This window comes from Prionailurus viverrinus, chromosome B1, assembly GCF_022837055.1.
Source record: "Prionailurus viverrinus isolate Anna chromosome B1, UM_Priviv_1.0, whole genome shotgun sequence".
Lineage (NCBI taxonomy): Eukaryota > Metazoa > Chordata > Mammalia > Carnivora > Felidae > Prionailurus > Prionailurus viverrinus.
This window is the reverse complement of record NC_062564.1, coordinates 156,009,502-156,026,963: the sequence shown is the minus strand read 5'-3', so window position 1 is coordinate 156,026,963 and position 17,462 is coordinate 156,009,502. Positions and strand designations below refer to the sequence as shown.

General features: G+C 34.2%; 1 protein-coding gene across 12 annotated transcripts in view; it reads left to right on the top strand.

Annotated features, from left to right (window-relative positions):
* Positions 1 to 17,462, top strand: part of ADGRL3 (adhesion G protein-coupled receptor L3) — an 828,952-nt gene that overhangs the window by 528,818 nt on the left and 282,672 nt on the right. For 10 of the 12 annotated variants that reach the window (XR_007151634.1, XM_047856547.1, XM_047856546.1 and 7 more), the window contains 2 exons: positions 8,454 to 8,468; positions 10,589 to 11,389. Coding sequence is in view for 11 of the 12 variants with exons in the window: in XM_047856547.1 (XP_047712503.1) it covers positions 8,454 to 8,468; positions 10,589 to 11,389 (816 nt within the window). In the remaining variant the exon portion in view is untranslated. The remainder of the gene's footprint in view (positions 1 to 8,453; positions 8,469 to 10,588; positions 11,390 to 17,462) is intronic. The other 2 variants (XM_047856545.1, XM_047856542.1) reach the window with 1 other exon arrangement.

Sequence of the window (17,462 nt, the reverse complement as noted above, 5' to 3'; positions counted from 1 at the left end):
AGTACCATGTACTTGTAAGATAGTGGTTTAGCACTTGGTTTCTGATATCAGAGGCCTGGCATTGGATCCTGGTCTGTCATGTTAATTTATCTGTATCGTGGTTTCTTTTTTTCCAGTATTGAAGTAGTAATACTGTCTACTTTATGGCAGTAATGTAATTGTTAAGTGGATAATACGTAAATTATTTAACACCATAAGCTAGTAAACAGTAAGCACTCAATTAACATTAGTTATCCTCATTATTTTTGCCCTAATCCCTTTCTTATTAGCCAAAGAGCAAAGCATAGAGGTTAAGCATGTAGGCTTAGAAGCTCAAATACCACCTCTACCAATTGCTAGTTAATGGCCTCTGTACTCAGTCTCCTCATCTGTATAATGGTGACTATAATCTCAACAGAGTTGTTGTGAAGATTGCATAAGATGATCTAGATAATATATTTGGCAAATAGGCTGCTATAGTATAAATGCTAAGTAAATAACATTATTTACTATTTTACTAATATTAAAACTTATTGTTTTAATATTAAGGAGAAACTTCACAGAGATTACAAAATCATCCTAGCAATTGATTGTAGAATAAATATTTGGCAATGTGCAGTTATATAGGTAGCTAAAGAGATAACAGACTCCACTGTAGAGGGATAAGATGTTCTACCTATGGAGAATTTTTGTGCCTTCTTAGCAGAAATAAAACACACACTTTGCTACCTGTAAGATTTGTCTTCTTCTCTTTTGTTGATATCATTGAAAAAACCATACGAAGTTTATATTTGGAGCCATTTGCCTGTGGTTTTTTTTTTTTTAAACCGTTTTATCAACGTTTATTTATTTTTGGGACAGAGAGAGACAGAGCATGAACGGGGGAGGGGCAGAGAGAGGGGGAGACACAGAATCCGAAACAGGCTCCAGGCTCCAAGCCATCAGCCCAGAGCCCGACGCGGGGCTCGAACTCCCGGACCGCGAGATCGTGACCTGGCTGAAGTCGGACGCTTAACCGACTGCGCCACCCAGGCGCCCCTCCTGTGGTTTTAAAAGCATGTCAGTGCCAACATTTATTTGCCACCACTTATAACAGGACAATGAAATCTAACCCAGTAATGCCTGGGTGTATGATATAGACTATTCTGCCTTCAAGAACCTCCAAATGTTTCCAGGAGAAGGCAAAAATATCGGGTGCCAAAAGAATGGTAAATGAGACAGTATAATTGAAATGAACTAGAATAGATATTGGCAAGCAGTGGCCATGGGATAAACATCCATTGGATTGTTTTTCTACTAGCCCATGAGCTAAGTATACCTTTTACATTTTTTAATTAAGAGATGTTAAAAAAAAAAAAGAAGACAACGATGACAACGGTGATGACAGCAGCTATGCAGTGCAGCCTGTGTGTGTCTCTCAAAGTGTCACTTACTATCTGGCCCTTTGCAGAAAAGTTTTGCCAATCCTCAGACTAGAACATTATTGGATACCTCCCTCCCCACAAACTAAGCTGAAATCGCATATTTATTCAACATGGGACTGCTAAATAAAGCAGTAATCATGAAGGAAGAACTTCGAACCTACTGTAGAATTTGGCTTAACTAGAAATAGGAGAAGATGTGAGGCATTCTGAACAAGGGCAACAGAGTGAGATAAAGTTGAAAAATATATGGAAGTGTGGAGTATATGAAATAAGAATGAATAAACCATTATGAAGAATATGATTAGGCTATAGGATTAGTAAGACATAGAAATGGAAAAATCCTGTGTGTGCTCTCTCTCTCTCAAAAATTTAAAAAATAAAATAAAGTAAAAAAAAAAGTAAAGTAACTTGATTTCTTTCAGCTTCTGATCTTTCTCATCAGTAAAATTAGAGCAGTTGTTCCTGCCCTCACAATACATAAAATTGTGAAACAAATAAAAAAATATTACATTACTTAATAATTTGTTTTAATACTATTAAGAGTTTAAAAGTAAATTGTGATTTGGGGCTAATATCTAATTCTCTGGCTTCATTTGTTTTTTTTATTTGTAACATATTGGGTGAGAATAAATGACATCTAAAAGAATTCAGCCCCCAAACCACAGTAATTACAACATATTTACTAAATATGTAGGATTAGATTAGATGAATTTTAAAGATCTCATTTATTGCATCTCCAGAGCTGGATGCATAGAACCTAGTAGCAGGAATCAGTCAAAAATATATTTCTCAGGAACAAATGGATGACATTTTACACAAGAAGTTAGAACAGTTTGTAGTCAAACTGTTGTTTTATTTTTAACTACAACTTCTCTTAACGATGCCCTCTCTCTGCTACTCACTTCTATTTTTGTATGTTTTTTATCTCTTTACACAAGTTCCTCTGCAAGCATTTAAAAATAGCTTATTGTTGGTAAATAAGTACACTGAAAATCACCAATTGTTAGACTGCAATTTTTCCTGAGGCAGAGATCAGTTCCTTGTCTGTAACATGTTCGTAAAAGAACCACCAAATCCACAAAGTTTCTTTGAGGATTAAATAAAATGATCCTCAGGAAAACTATTCACATATTTACACATTCAGTAAGTTAGGTGTTATGATTATAATTACATGTCTCTGTATTCACAGCTCTAAAGGTCTTGCAAATAACAAGTACATTCAGTGGACCTAATATAAATATACATTATAGTCTTACACACTCTGAGGGGACTCTGCCTTTGTTTTTTGTTCAGCAACTTTAAATGCCATGCTGTTGTTACACAGTGGTAACAGGTCATTATGGTGGGGGTACATCATTGATGAACCAAATGTAATGTTGTCTTTACTACCAATAATATTTTAGAAAAATTATTATTTTTACTAGAAGCTATTACTGATATATTCTCCAAAGAGCCTACTAATAGCACCGTTTTCTTTTAAAAGGCTAAATTAGCAGGAAGATTTTACAGATCCATCAAAAGGATGGCAAGTTAATACAAAATAAAAAGTAGTTTCAGTTTCTGCACCCTCTATTGATATTGTATTTAAGTGTTTGAATTAAAATGTGGCTACTGAAAGCATCTTGTAAATTATTGACATTTTCAATCTACACACTCCAAGATGAAATTCATTAGAAGGTAATAATTTTGGAAACACATTATATAAAGCCATTGTAATACAGAGGTGCTTGGGCAGCACTTTTATTCACCAGTGCACGGCTATTACTTGAAAAACATAATTTAGAAGCTGAGCTGCAGAGATTACCCATGTCTTTTCATTAAATAAAGGATTAGCACCTTATTTACTGAAAGAGACAGATGTCTGTCAGAATTTTTGATATGAAGTATACCAAAATTAATGAACTTCACAGGTCTTTTTTATTTCTATTTACTGAAGTGCTTCTGTATTTTATTGGTGTATGTGAAATAGAAAAAGAGAATTTTCTCTGTTTCAGAATAATGAGAGTTAACAGGACATGAGGTATTCAGCACATTTTTGTTTCTGGTGATAAGAAACATCTTGTTTCCTTGGGCAAGAAATGAGGAAACTTTTTTTTAGAAAATTATTATTATTTTGTCTTCTTTGGAGAGGCTTTGCATCAGTAGTCTCAGGGTTAAAAGCCCTGAAAAATATGACATGCAGTCTCATTCCTGAAAATACTACAGTACAACTCATCATTGCATGGAGGCTTAAGAAACACTAATTGAGCTTTTCTTAACGTGCTGCATATTGGAGATGCAACAATGGATAAGATCACATATATTTGAATTTCAACTCTACCACTCACTAATCAGAGAGCAGTGCCTCTTTGAGACAGATGGAAGGGACCTGTTTCTTCATTTGAAAAGTTAAGATAAAGAGAATATCTACTTCATAAGGTTTCTCAGAGATGATTGAGTACTGTATGAAAAACTTCAGGGCAATATATGGCACATGGTGCATGCTTAGCGAATGTTCTTGTAACAGAGTGCTTACCCTCAGGAAGATTCCATTTGTGTTAAATATGTCCTCCAAAGTGCACTCTCACATGAATTTCTTGACAGAAAGGAAATGGAGAGCAAGAGTGCAACAAACACTTTCATTGAGTTTACAGGTAGGGAGAGCCAGTGTTTATTACACAAATGACAGACTCTTCCATCTGTCAAGGGTGTTCTTAGTCAACTCCTTTAACCCTTGAGTTTTTGGTGAATCATCTTTGATGTAGGAATAACAAATACCACATCACAGTGTTGTTTGAAGAACTAAATCAAGTGATTCATATGAAAACATTTTGTTAAAGTATAGAGTGGTATAGAAGTGAAAGTATTATTGTAAACTTCTGATTATTCATTTATAGATGGCCTTTTTTATAGATGATACACCAGCAAATTTTCATCCAAGACTGATTTTTTATTACTCACTTAGTTTCCTTTATTGCTGTCTCCTTCACTGCCCAGCTGGCCAGTGATAAGGGTATTTTAATAGTCCAAGCCAAATGTAACCAAGAAAATAATGCTGTTTAAAATAATAATAAATTTAAATGATAAAAAAGGTACTTATAATTTTTAATGTTGTATAACTATCTCTTGTTCCCCATAAATATTTTTATTTGTATGTTACAGAAATATAGAGGCATCATTGGATTATATAACATGGATGGAAAATATCTAGTACGACTTACAGTTTAAAATAAAAGAAAATTTAACCTATATTAGAATTAGATACAATTTCATAGTTCTTAGTTATGACAATTTAGTTCTCACAATTTTTAGCACGCAACAATTTTATTTCTCTGTAATTTGCAATGCAATTTGGAAAAGACTGGCAATGCGTGCATATGCTCTCTCATCCATACCTTTTCTAATTAAAAAATGCAATTCAAAAGTACTGCATATGGTATAGATATGGATAGAACTAATAACATCTTATTTTTTCTAAACAATAACATGGCTATTGGCTATATATTATTTCTCTTTTATGAACTGTTGGGAAATAAAGAGAAAATTTACTAGTCTTTCTTTTCTTTCCTGTTTCTGCCTTTTATACAGAATAAAATTACCCTTAGTTTGAATTTGTCATTTACTCTAACCACAGGATATAGCTTACAACATTAAGTTTGACAAAGGACAACAATGAAATCACTTTGAGGAAATATATAAACATATTTGCAGAGGCTGAATGGACAATAAAAATAGTTTGGGGATTAAAAGTGAAGAGAGAAAAAAAGAGAGTAACTAGTTCCACAGAGGATTGGAAATGAACAGTGACACTATAATGCCAGAATTCAGGATATTGGACCAGACCAAAAGACAGGAGGTACTGAAGAAGGCTGAACACAGATCTCACCATACGATTCATTTATTTATGATCTCATTACAGAGAGGAGAGAAGGGAGTATTTTTGGTCTGTGTTTTTAGATCATTACAGGCTGTTTTATAGCAACACTTTGTTCTCTCTGATATAATTCTCAAGACTATTCGTATAGTTTTTCTTATTTCCCTTTTTTTCCCTCCAGTTTTACACTTAATTAGTTGGAGATACATATTGCACATGAATTGCACCTTCCTCCACATCCATTAAAATACAAAGGCATTGTACACATAATACATTGCACATATGATTATATATAGCAAATCTGGATTCTTTTCACCATTTTTTTTCTTTTTACTACATGCTTAAAACATTAAGAAGCAGAATTAACCACCTCTATTTGGATTATATATTAATTCAGCAGCTATTCACTGAGTACTTATGCACCAGGCATTATGAAGGATATAGTGTCAAGAGTGTTAACTTGTGTCCATACAGTTTGTTTGTTTGTTTGTTTGTTTCCCCAGGGGAAAGAAGCTTCTAGAGTCAGAACCACATGATGGACAGTGACTGGCTAATCCTCAATCTTACTAAGCTTTTCAGTGACAAATTATGTTTGCCTTGCCAATTTTTGTTAAAGGGAATATGATTTGTGTATGCTTGTTTCTACTTAAATTATAGGATTGTTTTACTAGAGTCTTGAAAATAGCAAATAAATGATAAATGAGCTACAGCCAGTCATGACATAGGCAAGAACACAATAATTTTCTCCAAAGTGAAACTGCCTAATAAATCTTAATTTTGAGTAACCAGCAAGTAACAGAAGCACGCTTTACTTAAGCTACAGCTTATACCAATTCTTAGACTGAGACCAGAGCATTAAAATTTTACCTAATGACAATTGAGAAGATAGAAGTAAAAGTTCTTTAAAAATAACAATATCCAGGGATGCCTGGGTGGCTCAGTTGGCTGAGCATCTGACATTGGCTCAGGTCATGATCTAACAGCTTGTGGTTTCGAGCCCTGCATCAGGCTCTATGCTGACAGCTCAGAGCCTGGAGCCTGCTTCAGATTCTGTGTCTCCATCTCTCTCTGCCTTCTCCCTCACTCATACTCTGTCTCTCTCTCAGAAATAAATAACCAGTAAAATTTTTAAAAATAATAACAATATCCATTAAATTGTAAGATAGTATTTACAGGATAACAAATATCACTTGATCTTAACCAAAAGGCAGAGAAGCGATGAGAGTAACAAATATCAATACTTTTGATCACATATCCCACCTTCCTCATTTAGTAGTTGTTGAAAAGAGAAATACTAGTTGCCAAGAAGTTAGGGTAACTGTGCTTTAGAATAATATGAAGAGTTTTATGTAAAATAAAACTCAAGTTGTATGAGTATACATTTGATGTTTCAGAATATAAACCTTCTATATACAGTTCTCAAAAGGATATATATTTAGATGTATTTCAAGGAACAAAATTAGTTCTAGAAATTCTTTTGTAACCTAGTTGTTGAAAAAAATGTCAACTTTAGTGTGACTTCCCACTTCCAACCTCCATTTTCATTGTAATGTGCCTTGAGTCCAAACTTTTGAGACTATTGATTGAATATTTTCTTAAGGTGCTTAGTTATGCTTCTTCTAGTTGTCAGTCTGAACCCAAATTTGTTAGTATTCTAGTCAGAGCATGAAGTGCATGTCTTAAGAGTTTAACTGATACGTAGTGAGGCATATAGTCCAATGAACACTGTAGTCACTCAATAAAGATTGAACATAATGATAAATTGTAAGAGTATAGAATTGCTAAAAGAGTCCTAGAAATGCTATTAAAATAAGATTTGTATATTAATGAGATAAGGAATCTTTTTAAAAAACTACATTTGCAACTTCTTAAGCATAACTTTTGGCATATACTAGCTTTGCGTTCTAACACATGTAACATTGAGCTTTCAAAAAAGTGAATGGGGAGAAATGAATGTGATTTTGACAACAGAAGACAACAGCTTAGGTCAAAGCACAAAATCTCACCTAAATGCAGTTACCCAAACAGTATTTCTCCTGTGTTTTGAAACTTCCTTAGAGTTTTATTTATTGTGCAATACTATTTTGGTTTATCCATTCTGTTGAAAGTTTTTTAGACTTCTATCATTTGCAATCTGTGATTTTTAAGTTTGCGTTATGAACCCACTCCCCCTCCAACTCTTCCTCTTGTTTTTTGTTGGTCCTTTTTTCTTCTTTTTGTGATTTGGGCAAATTGTCTCTAATGAGAGAAATGTTCATAAGATAAACAAGATGCTGCTTGATCAGTTACATGAATGCTACAATTTCCCAGAATTTTCCCTGACCTGAATTGGTCAGTACCTTAAAAATAATAATGGGATCTAATTTGAAAGATGCATAGCCATAACACGGTTGAGGATCTGAATTTATTCTTACAAGTGTATGTTGATTCAGTTAAGAATTTCAGAAAAGGCCAGAACAGGTGGCTCATGATTTATGTCAACCCTCTGATAACAGATTTTTCTGAAAGATATTTTTCCATAATATCAAATATTGATGAGTGGGAGGGAGAGAAGTTTCTTCAATAAAGATTCTGAATCCTTTATTTAGTGTGAGGGAATTCCGTGTTAATGTGTACCACATGAGGTTTATTTCTCATAAAACTGACATGGAAAATCTTAGGCCTTATGAAACAAGTTACAGAGTAGTTTCTTCTGAAGAGATCAATCCTTGAGATGGGTAAAAAGCAAGACTATTATGTTAAATGGTGATATAAACTATAATATTTTATAAATGAGGCAAGTCAAACTATTTGAAAGCTTTATATGTATAATTACCTTCCGAACTTTAAAAGGGAAATATTGGTGTTCTTATTATGAATCTTAATTTCCTATGTCTATAGTTTGGAATTGTATGTTGTGTTTTTTTGTTTTTTGTTTTTTGTTTTTTTCAATCTTAGCTTGATTAACTTTTGCCTTACATTTTCCAAGTCTGTACTATATTTTTTTAAGTTTATAATATGGTTGCTTTTTTAACAAATAATTTTACTAGGGAAATGTTTTTTTTTTTAAAAAAACATTATGTTCAAAAAGCAAGTGTGAATGAAATAAATTATTAACTTTCAGTTTGGAAGAGGTGAATAAAAAGTGCTTGGCCAATACCGTACCATTAATCTATTCTCTTTTCTCCTTTCTCTCTGTACTTCTCTCTCTCCAATAGAAGTGGAACAAAAAGGTAATTAAATACCTTTCATAAATTATATACTATTTATAGGCTAAGTTATTTAACAGTTTAACATTTAGTTAAAATAATTTTGTATTAATTCTTATCGATTTTATGAAAATTTATTTACTACTTCTGCTGCTCAACTTCACTTTAATCTGTTGTGATGACCAGTGCTGGTTTGATCCTTTTATCCTAAAACAGTTTAATCATGTAAAAATTTCAACCGTGCATTTTCTTCCTCTTTACTTTTAAATAAGTAGTTAGAAATCCGGTAGACGGTGATGGATAGTGAATACTTTAGATCTGTTTTTATTTCTCTACTAGATAATTTTCCATAGCTCTGGTGTGATTTTCCCCATTCCTTTAATTTTTAACTACTTGGGGAAAAGGGGAGATAGTTTTCTGAAATGCCTTATAATAAATTAATTTAGTTACCATGGGCTGATTATTAACAAACCTAAAGTTTATATGCAATGGTGACACAATGCCTATCCAATTCTTTATAATTATAGCCATCATATTAGAATCCTGTGAAATTCTTCTAATCATCAACTTTATTATTGAGTATAAATTGATGATGGCCCTCTATCTTTGCTATGGAAGATTTTGGTAGCCAACTTTGCCCTGAAACTTTTCATTTCTACAAAAGTAAAACTTTGGGCACTTTAATAATATACTTTCCTTTTAATAACCTGCACATCCTAGCTGAGTTTTATCTTAGATTGTTTTCCATTGGATCCAGCCTTATAGTTGCTGTTGAACACCTAATCACTAATAACAAGAGAATAATACTTTAATCATTAAAACATGGGTCAACATCCAAATTCCTTATGCTTTCTTAATTGCTCTATCCAATACAGTTCTAATCACTTCAAACATAACAGTGGACTGCATGATTATTTTTCAGTGTGTTTTCTTTGCAAAAAATACTAGAGCAGTGTTTCCCATAGCAGGTTCAACAGAACACTACACTTTAAACAGGTTCTGTGGAAGGGGGCTCCACGATCAGATTAGTTTGTGAAATTTGCTCACCCCCCCTCACTTCTGCCTTGGAGATTCGCTAATGCACTAAAGTTATTCAAGTCTCTGCCACAATTCTATTTAATATGATATTTCTTAAACATATGGCTAAGGATCCCTGTTTTCTTTCTGTGTAATATCCACTTGAAACAGGTGCTTCAAGGACCACTCTCTGGGAAACATTGCTTTATGGTCCCTTCATTACAAGCCAGCCAAAACTTCTTACCACTATTCACAGAATGCGCTACTGAATCATACTAAAAATCAAATGAATCAGATAATTCCTGCCCATTTTCGATCTGAAGTATGAGCAGCAAAATATTGTAGCAAGTAATCTTGTTTTTTAATGTTCTTCTCATGTAACAGTAAAAGGTACATGTTTTTAAGTTCCAATACTACTGTATTTAACAGGACATTTTTAACTGATTAAAATCTAGATCTTGGGTTCTTCTCTGTAACCTTTCATCTTTTCTTCTTATTCCTTCTTTCCTTTCTTTTTCTTCCTTTCTCTTTTTCCTCCCAGTATCCATCCATCACTCATTTTTAATTGTATGGGTTGCATGCTCTGTGTGTGCTATAGAAGCTTTAAGAGTTTTTTTGCTAGAAGATTCAGTGGCCTGTACTACAGGGCTTTGCTTTTCCTTTATTATTATACTTATTTACTATTGGATTTATATTTATTTCTTAATGATAAATTATTGAATGGCTAATATCAGAGTGAAATCAATATACATATATTTAATTTCCAAATAAGATAAGTAAAAATATTCTATATACACCTTTGTATTTGTAAAATACATAGACATACATCACATCTATATATGTATATCCAAAAATATTGTATAACATGTTTACAAAGGTAAAAATCAAAGGAAAACACAACTACTCATGGAGAGGCCACATTTTTCAGCAGATGAAATCAAAATGATTTTGAACAAAAGTCAAAATCAATATGTAAGACGGTTTGCATACTCAGAAGAATGCAGCAAAATAATTAAGTGGTGGTGGGTATCTCTTGTTAGAAGTACAGTCCATTTGGTAAAAACTAAGAATATGTAACAATATTAAAATTAATATATTTCTTATTTTAACTCTTTCCCTTCCAACAGTTTTTCTTTGCCCTGGACTACTAAAAGGAGTATACCAGAGTGAACATTTGTTTGAATCTGACCACCAGTCTGGGGCATGGTGCAAAGACCCTCTGCAGGCTTCTGACAAGATTTATTATATGCCCTGGACTCCCTACAGAACTGATACCCTGACTGAATACTCATCCAAGGATGACTTCATTGCTGGAAGGCCAACTACAACCTACAAGCTCCCTCACAGGGTGGATGGCACAGGATTTGTAGTGTATGATGGAGCTTTGTTTTTCAACAAAGAACGCACCAGGAACATAGTAAAGTTTGATTTGCGGACTAGGATAAAGAGTGGAGAGGCTATCATAGCAAATGCCAATTACCATGATACCTCTCCTTACCGATGGGGAGGCAAATCTGACATAGACCTGGCAGTGGATGAAAATGGGCTCTGGGTGATCTATGCAACAGAACAAAACAATGGTAAAATTGTCATTAGTCAATTGAACCCTTATACTCTACGGATTGAAGGGACATGGGATACTGCATATGATAAAAGATCAGCTTCCAACGCATTTATGATTTGCGGGATTCTGTATGTGGTCAAATCTGTATATGAGGATGATGACAATGAGGCCACAGGGAATAAGATTGACTACATTTATAACACTGACCAAAGTAAGGATAGTTTGGTGGATGTACCATTTCCCAATTCATACCAGTACATAGCGGCTGTGGATTACAACCCCAGGGACAACCTTCTTTATGTTTGGAACAACTATCACGTCGTGAAATACTCTTTGGATTTTGGACCTCTGGATAGTCGATCAGGTAAGTTCGACTTTTGATGATACTCAAGGGGGAAATATTTAGAGTTTGTTTTCAATAAGTTTCTTGTACATATGATTAGACTACCTTTATTGTCTTCCTTCTGGCCTATGTACCTGCAAATTGTTCATTGTCTTTTCGTCTAAAAATGTTGTCATTAATCACTTTCAGCTGTTAAAAAAAAAGGTATAAGAAACTTTCTCTTCTTTGTGTAGCTTAGTCTCCAATCTTAAGCCCTTCTTTGAAGGACATTTTTATTATCAGCTGGTTAGCTCTTTGTGTAGGGAAGTGCACAAAATCTTTGCTAAAATAGAATGCCATCCTGTCTAATTAATTGTGACATGCCCTCTCCACTTGGAAAAATGTCAAGGGCTGCCTTGATATGATGCTTCGGGAGCCCTACGCCAATATATTCACTTTGCAGACAGCTTTGTATATGACCACTCCTATTGGGAACATTGTCAGTTCGAGTGTAGATATGTCTGAGTGTACCTAATTGGACGTATACAGAAAAATGTTTATAACTGGTAAATAGAGGAAAAAACAGACCTCAATTTTGTAAGAAACAGCAAAGCAAAACACTATTTTGAACATACCACAAATAGTTTTTAATTTCAATTATTTGAAATTGTTTTTTTCCTCTCTAGGACATACTGTTTCCTTTTAATATCGTCTAAAGATTGTGACAAATTGCTCTATTATCTTAAACTTTTATTTATATAGCTGAAAAGAATTATCTTAGTTTAGAGATTCAATTATTTTAACTACCAATAATGCTCTTCTTCATGATAAAGTGTAATGGAAAACTAAGGTATAGGTATCTGAATTTTGATAGTAATATAGCAGTTCATAGATTATATTCTTTCAGTGCTTACATGTTAATATTACTTATTTTCTGCATTGCTTTTACCATGCTTTTACTAGCATGCCATTCTGCTTCCTAACTATTTCATTATATACATATCTTCTTACACAAATAGATTCTAAGTTCCATATGGCCAGTGACCTTTACCCACCCTTTATATATATATATATGTGTATATATATATATATATATATGTATATATATACACATATATATATATACACACATATATATATATACATATATACACTCCCAGAGAGTGTATATATATATATGTATATATATATATGTGTGTGTGTGTGTATGTATATACATATATATATGTATATACATATATAATGTGGCCATTATTTCTGCTTATCAGACACTAGTATATATGTGGCATATATAAAATAAAGGGTTAGTAACTCTTTGTTGATTAAGTGGATGAATGAATGAATGAATGAATGAATAGCTTTCCACTTCTTATTCTGATAGAATGAAAAATTAGTTGGCCTTTTCTCTAATCTGAAAGGCCTTGGTCAGAGTGACAGCAGTTCTTTCCATGGCCAGCAATGCTGGTATTATATTGAACTACCTCTTATGGAAGGAGAAGCCTAAATATGCAATAGCAACAAAAGCAACTTCTCCTTACTAAGTCCTCAAAAAATCTCCTAGACCTAGTACAGTACCTGGCTCACCCCTGTATAGGTAAGTTTTTTTTTCAATTCAAGACACCCTTCAGTTGAAAACCTAAGCAAGAATCAACCATCTGCAGTACTCTGAGAAAATATTTTTTTCATAGCTGTGATATTCTTGAATTAAAATTTATATCTTGTTAGTGAAAACTCTCTGTGTGGTTCTTAGCCTTTTCTGACGTTTAAATTACATTAAGACGTAATTTCTAATTGCCATCAAAGAAATAATAATTCATATTTTGTTGTTAATCAGTGAAGAAGGGATGGTAACATACTTCAAATTTTATTTATAGAAAAGATTATACATTATTTTATATAGAATAATGAATAGGTTATATTTAATTAGCATTCTAGATTTAGATTTGATGAATTGAAGCAAATTCTTAGCTTTCTAAATTATCCTTAAAGAGCAAGGTGATACCATAGTCTCATTTTAGATGTATGACACAAAGATTTTTCTAATATACAGTAATAAACTCATATGTGTGTATACATATATAGGATAAGTCTTTGTAATTGTGGACATAAGGAAAAGTACACTATTTCATTTGATGTTATGTGTCTATCTCTTTATGGGAGTTAAAATATGAACTATTTTGCCCAAACGTACTAGTATTCAGGTTTGTTAAAAGGATGATACTAAAGTGGTAAACATTGAGAAATGATAAAGTTTAGCTTCTGAAACAAATTCCTAACTTATGCCAGGAGACTCAGTTTTCTCTCTTTTTATAAGACAATAAAGGCCTTGTCTGATTTGCAGTGAGTAAGATTCCATCTATGAAGACCTTGTCTGTTTTGCAACGAGTATGATTTCATCTGTATTAAATTTGTAAATATAATCGCAAGAAATATTATCAATTTCCATGCATGAATGCTGAGATTGAAAAGCTAGTATTTTGGTGTGGACTTACTGCAGTTTAAAGGTGAAAGAATAACTGTTAGAAGTAAATTTTATGCATCGTCGGTGTGGATGTGAGAATTTCAATTAGCATTGATAGAAGCTGTTTGTCTTACTCCTCACAGACAGTTTCAGGTGGGTGTTTTTCTTTAGTAAATTAGGCTGACATTTTTCAAAGAAATTGCCTGTAGTAAATTCTTACTGTGGATCTTCTTACATGTTTATGTACAGAAGCCAACTTCCCATGAATATGTTAGGGTCAAGAAGTCTAATTCTGAGTTTGTAATCTGAAGCGTGTTTGCCGTTGCCATCTGTTGGAAGCAGGCTATTTTTACTCTAAATCAATGAAAATTCACACTTCTGAAGCTTTTATGCAAAGGGGTATCTGTGCTCTACTTCTACTAAATATCACTTTTCTATACATTGAAAGATCTGGGTATTAGAACTTAAGGGGCAAACATGTTCCTCTTGTATATATAGCAATCCTTGGGTGAAATGTCCACACAAGTAGCATGCAGCTCTGTAAAAGCCTGGGAGTCTGAAGGACTTGGGCTTGAATTCTGCCTGTGGTGTTGACTGTGGACACATTGCTCAGCCTCTTGGTCTGGGTTTTCTCAACTGTAACATGGAAAAAATAACACCTACCTCAGGAAATTATTGTTAGATTTTAATGAGACGATCTATGCAATAACAATCAAACAGCTGCACACCAACCCTACAAAAATCATTTCCAGCCACATTTTCTAAATGAGGAAACTAAGTCACTATAACTCATATTACTCAAAACCTGCCCAGTGATTGAAGGGCAGCTCAACTCCAGATTCATGTTCCCTCCTGTGACACTTGTCGTGGAAAGTGTGTTTCCTGAGGCTGTGTCGCCAGATTTGTTCCTCTGGTGGAAGCGACCTCAGTATCCCCACAGGCCAGGCACTCTCTAGATGCAAATCTAATCTGTCCTTTTCACTGTAAGATTGCTGTAGATGTGTGCTCTAAAAAGTTGTATCTGTTCTTCAACCATGAAATCAGATGCATTTTCTTTTTTAACAAGAGTCCTTTTTAAAATTTTGAAATGGTAAACTTTAAGGAAGAATATCAAGGAAAATGGTATCTCAGAAATATCCTAAAAAGTAGCTTCAGAAATCATTTCACTTTGCTCCCTTACTTTTCCCAGCACCCATTCTCAAAGGGCTAATCCCGCTGCCTTTTGTTAGGGACATTTGTTTGTATTCTTTTTCAAATGAAACCATCCTGGGAATGGTGGTAGGTGAAACAGGTTGTTTTCAACCATAGCCATTTAAATTAATTAATTTTATTTTTTAAACTTGTCTTTCAAATGCTCAGTTGTTAATTTTAAGCAAAGTTTCTCCTTGAAAAGTGCTTTAGTGGGCCTATTCTTCTGGACAAAGTTTTAAAATGCTTCAAACTTGTTCTCCTTTCTGCCTAAAAACATTTTCAAAACTGCCATCATTTATTCTGCATTATATTAATGCAAGTTTGCCAGCATTTTCTGTAGTTTTCCAGCATGAATGTAGTGGAAAATGAGTCCATATTTATTCATATTGCTATTCACATAATTTATACCTGCACATTTTGTAAAAACAATTTTTAATAATAGAGTTCTGCCTCAAATGGTAAAGAACATACAAATGCAAAGAATTTCCATCTTATAAAAAGCTTTTGTTCCAGAACTAATGAGATTTTGATTCACATTGAAATAATCTTGCTGATACAGCTTCAGTCAGTTTGGTTTACAGGTCTTTATAGAGTGCTGGTAAATAAATAGTGGGTGCTCTGCCAAGATTTGTTGAATGATTTAGGAAATACAAGAATGCATTAAGATACATATTAATATTCAGAATATTATGAAAATAAGAATATTAGTCCTAAAATTTGTTTAATTAGATTACATGTATGCATGGGGTGTCTGGGTGGCTCAGTCAGTTAAGCCTCCGACTTCGGCTCAGGTCATGATCTCATGGTCTGCAAGTTCGAGCCCTGCGTCGGGCTCTGTGCTGACAGCTCAGAGCCTGGAGCCTGCTTCAGATTCTGTGTCTCCCTCTCTCTCTGCCCTCTCCCATTCATGCACTCTCTGTCCCTCAAATATAAACATTAAAAAATTAAAAAAAAAAAGATTACATGTATGCAGGGGCGCCTGGCTGGCTCAGTGAAGTGTCTGGCTCTTGATTTCAGCTCAGGTCATGATCACCCGTTGGTAGGTTCGAGCCCTGGTTGGGGCTCTGCACTGACCGCTCAGAGCCCACTTGGGATTCTCTCTCTCCCTTTTTCTGTGCCCTTCGCATAGATTCTCTCTCTCTCTCTGTCTCTCTCTAAATAGACTTAAAAAGGAAAAATTGCACATATGCCTCTCAGGTTGTCATCTTCACTCTTTGCCGCACTCTCCTATAATCTAGAAGTTTTATGAGTCATCCCAGTTATTCCCCACCCCCACCACCTGCACCCAGCTTCTTCCCTTCTTCCCGAAGATTATATTGAGCTTTGGTAACCTAAAGGAAGTTGAGCAGGTGTTAAGGAGAAGTGCCAAAGCACATTAACACCTAATGCGCTTTCTTTCAGAAGTAATTAGAAGAAATTAAAGTCACTAGTCTTAGAAGAGGGAAGAAAGTGAGCAACTGTTCAATGACTTTCACATTCAGAACGTATTCTCAATTTTTTCAGTTGACGAGTTCCAGGATTTTCTTCAACTCAGAGAAAATGGAACGTGTGGCATATTCAGAAATGAGTAATAATCATGCTCTGTTCAAAATACATTTTGTCTGAACAGCTGAATCAGTTCGGGGCACCTGTATCAGTAATGCTTGTAAGCATTAGCACCTGAGTATAAAGTAAATGCACAAGTGAATGCAAAAGTGCTTTCTCTGTTCTTTTCTGAGCAGAAAACCAAACCTAGAGCTATCAGATATAGAAATTTCTTCAGATGCACTTTTAACTAAGCCTTTATCCTTCCTATCTTATAAAATTCAATATGAACTATACATTCTTCACTGCTTTCAGTTAGCTGTTTTGTAAGATAGACATTAAAACCCTCCAAACAATACTAAGCTGTTTCACAGGTTATATGAATGATTCTCAGGTTGGCATTATAAATAATTCTAGAACTACCTGAATCCTGATACATGCAGTGTGGGGGAATCAGTGGCATCACTTCCCTTTAGCTGTTATAAGTGACATATAGACTGACTTTAACTCTTTAGTTCTTTGTCACAAACCGCCTTGTGCTGAGTCCATTATTCATTAATGACTGGCAGTGGAACGTGGGACCTTTTTGTTGGCTTTTCCAGTTTGCTTCTAAACTGTCCACAGAACATCTGTACTTCCCTTGTCAAATATACAGATGTTTTCCAGTATTTTCTACTAAAGAAGGAGGGAGTAGATTTAGGTTGATAGTAAGAATAGGCAGAGAAGCTCACTTCCAAAAATTTCCTAAAATCAGCATGCCTAACACATCTCAAAGTCTACTGGTTGAGATTTAGTGAAACACATCAAACAATCAGTATGAACGACAGAACAATAAAGACATGTAGTTACTGTCTTATGCCTGTTCTTCTGCTTCCCTAACACAATCCATATTTTCTTGAAAGCCATTTCAGATTATGTAAATGTATCCATTCTTATATA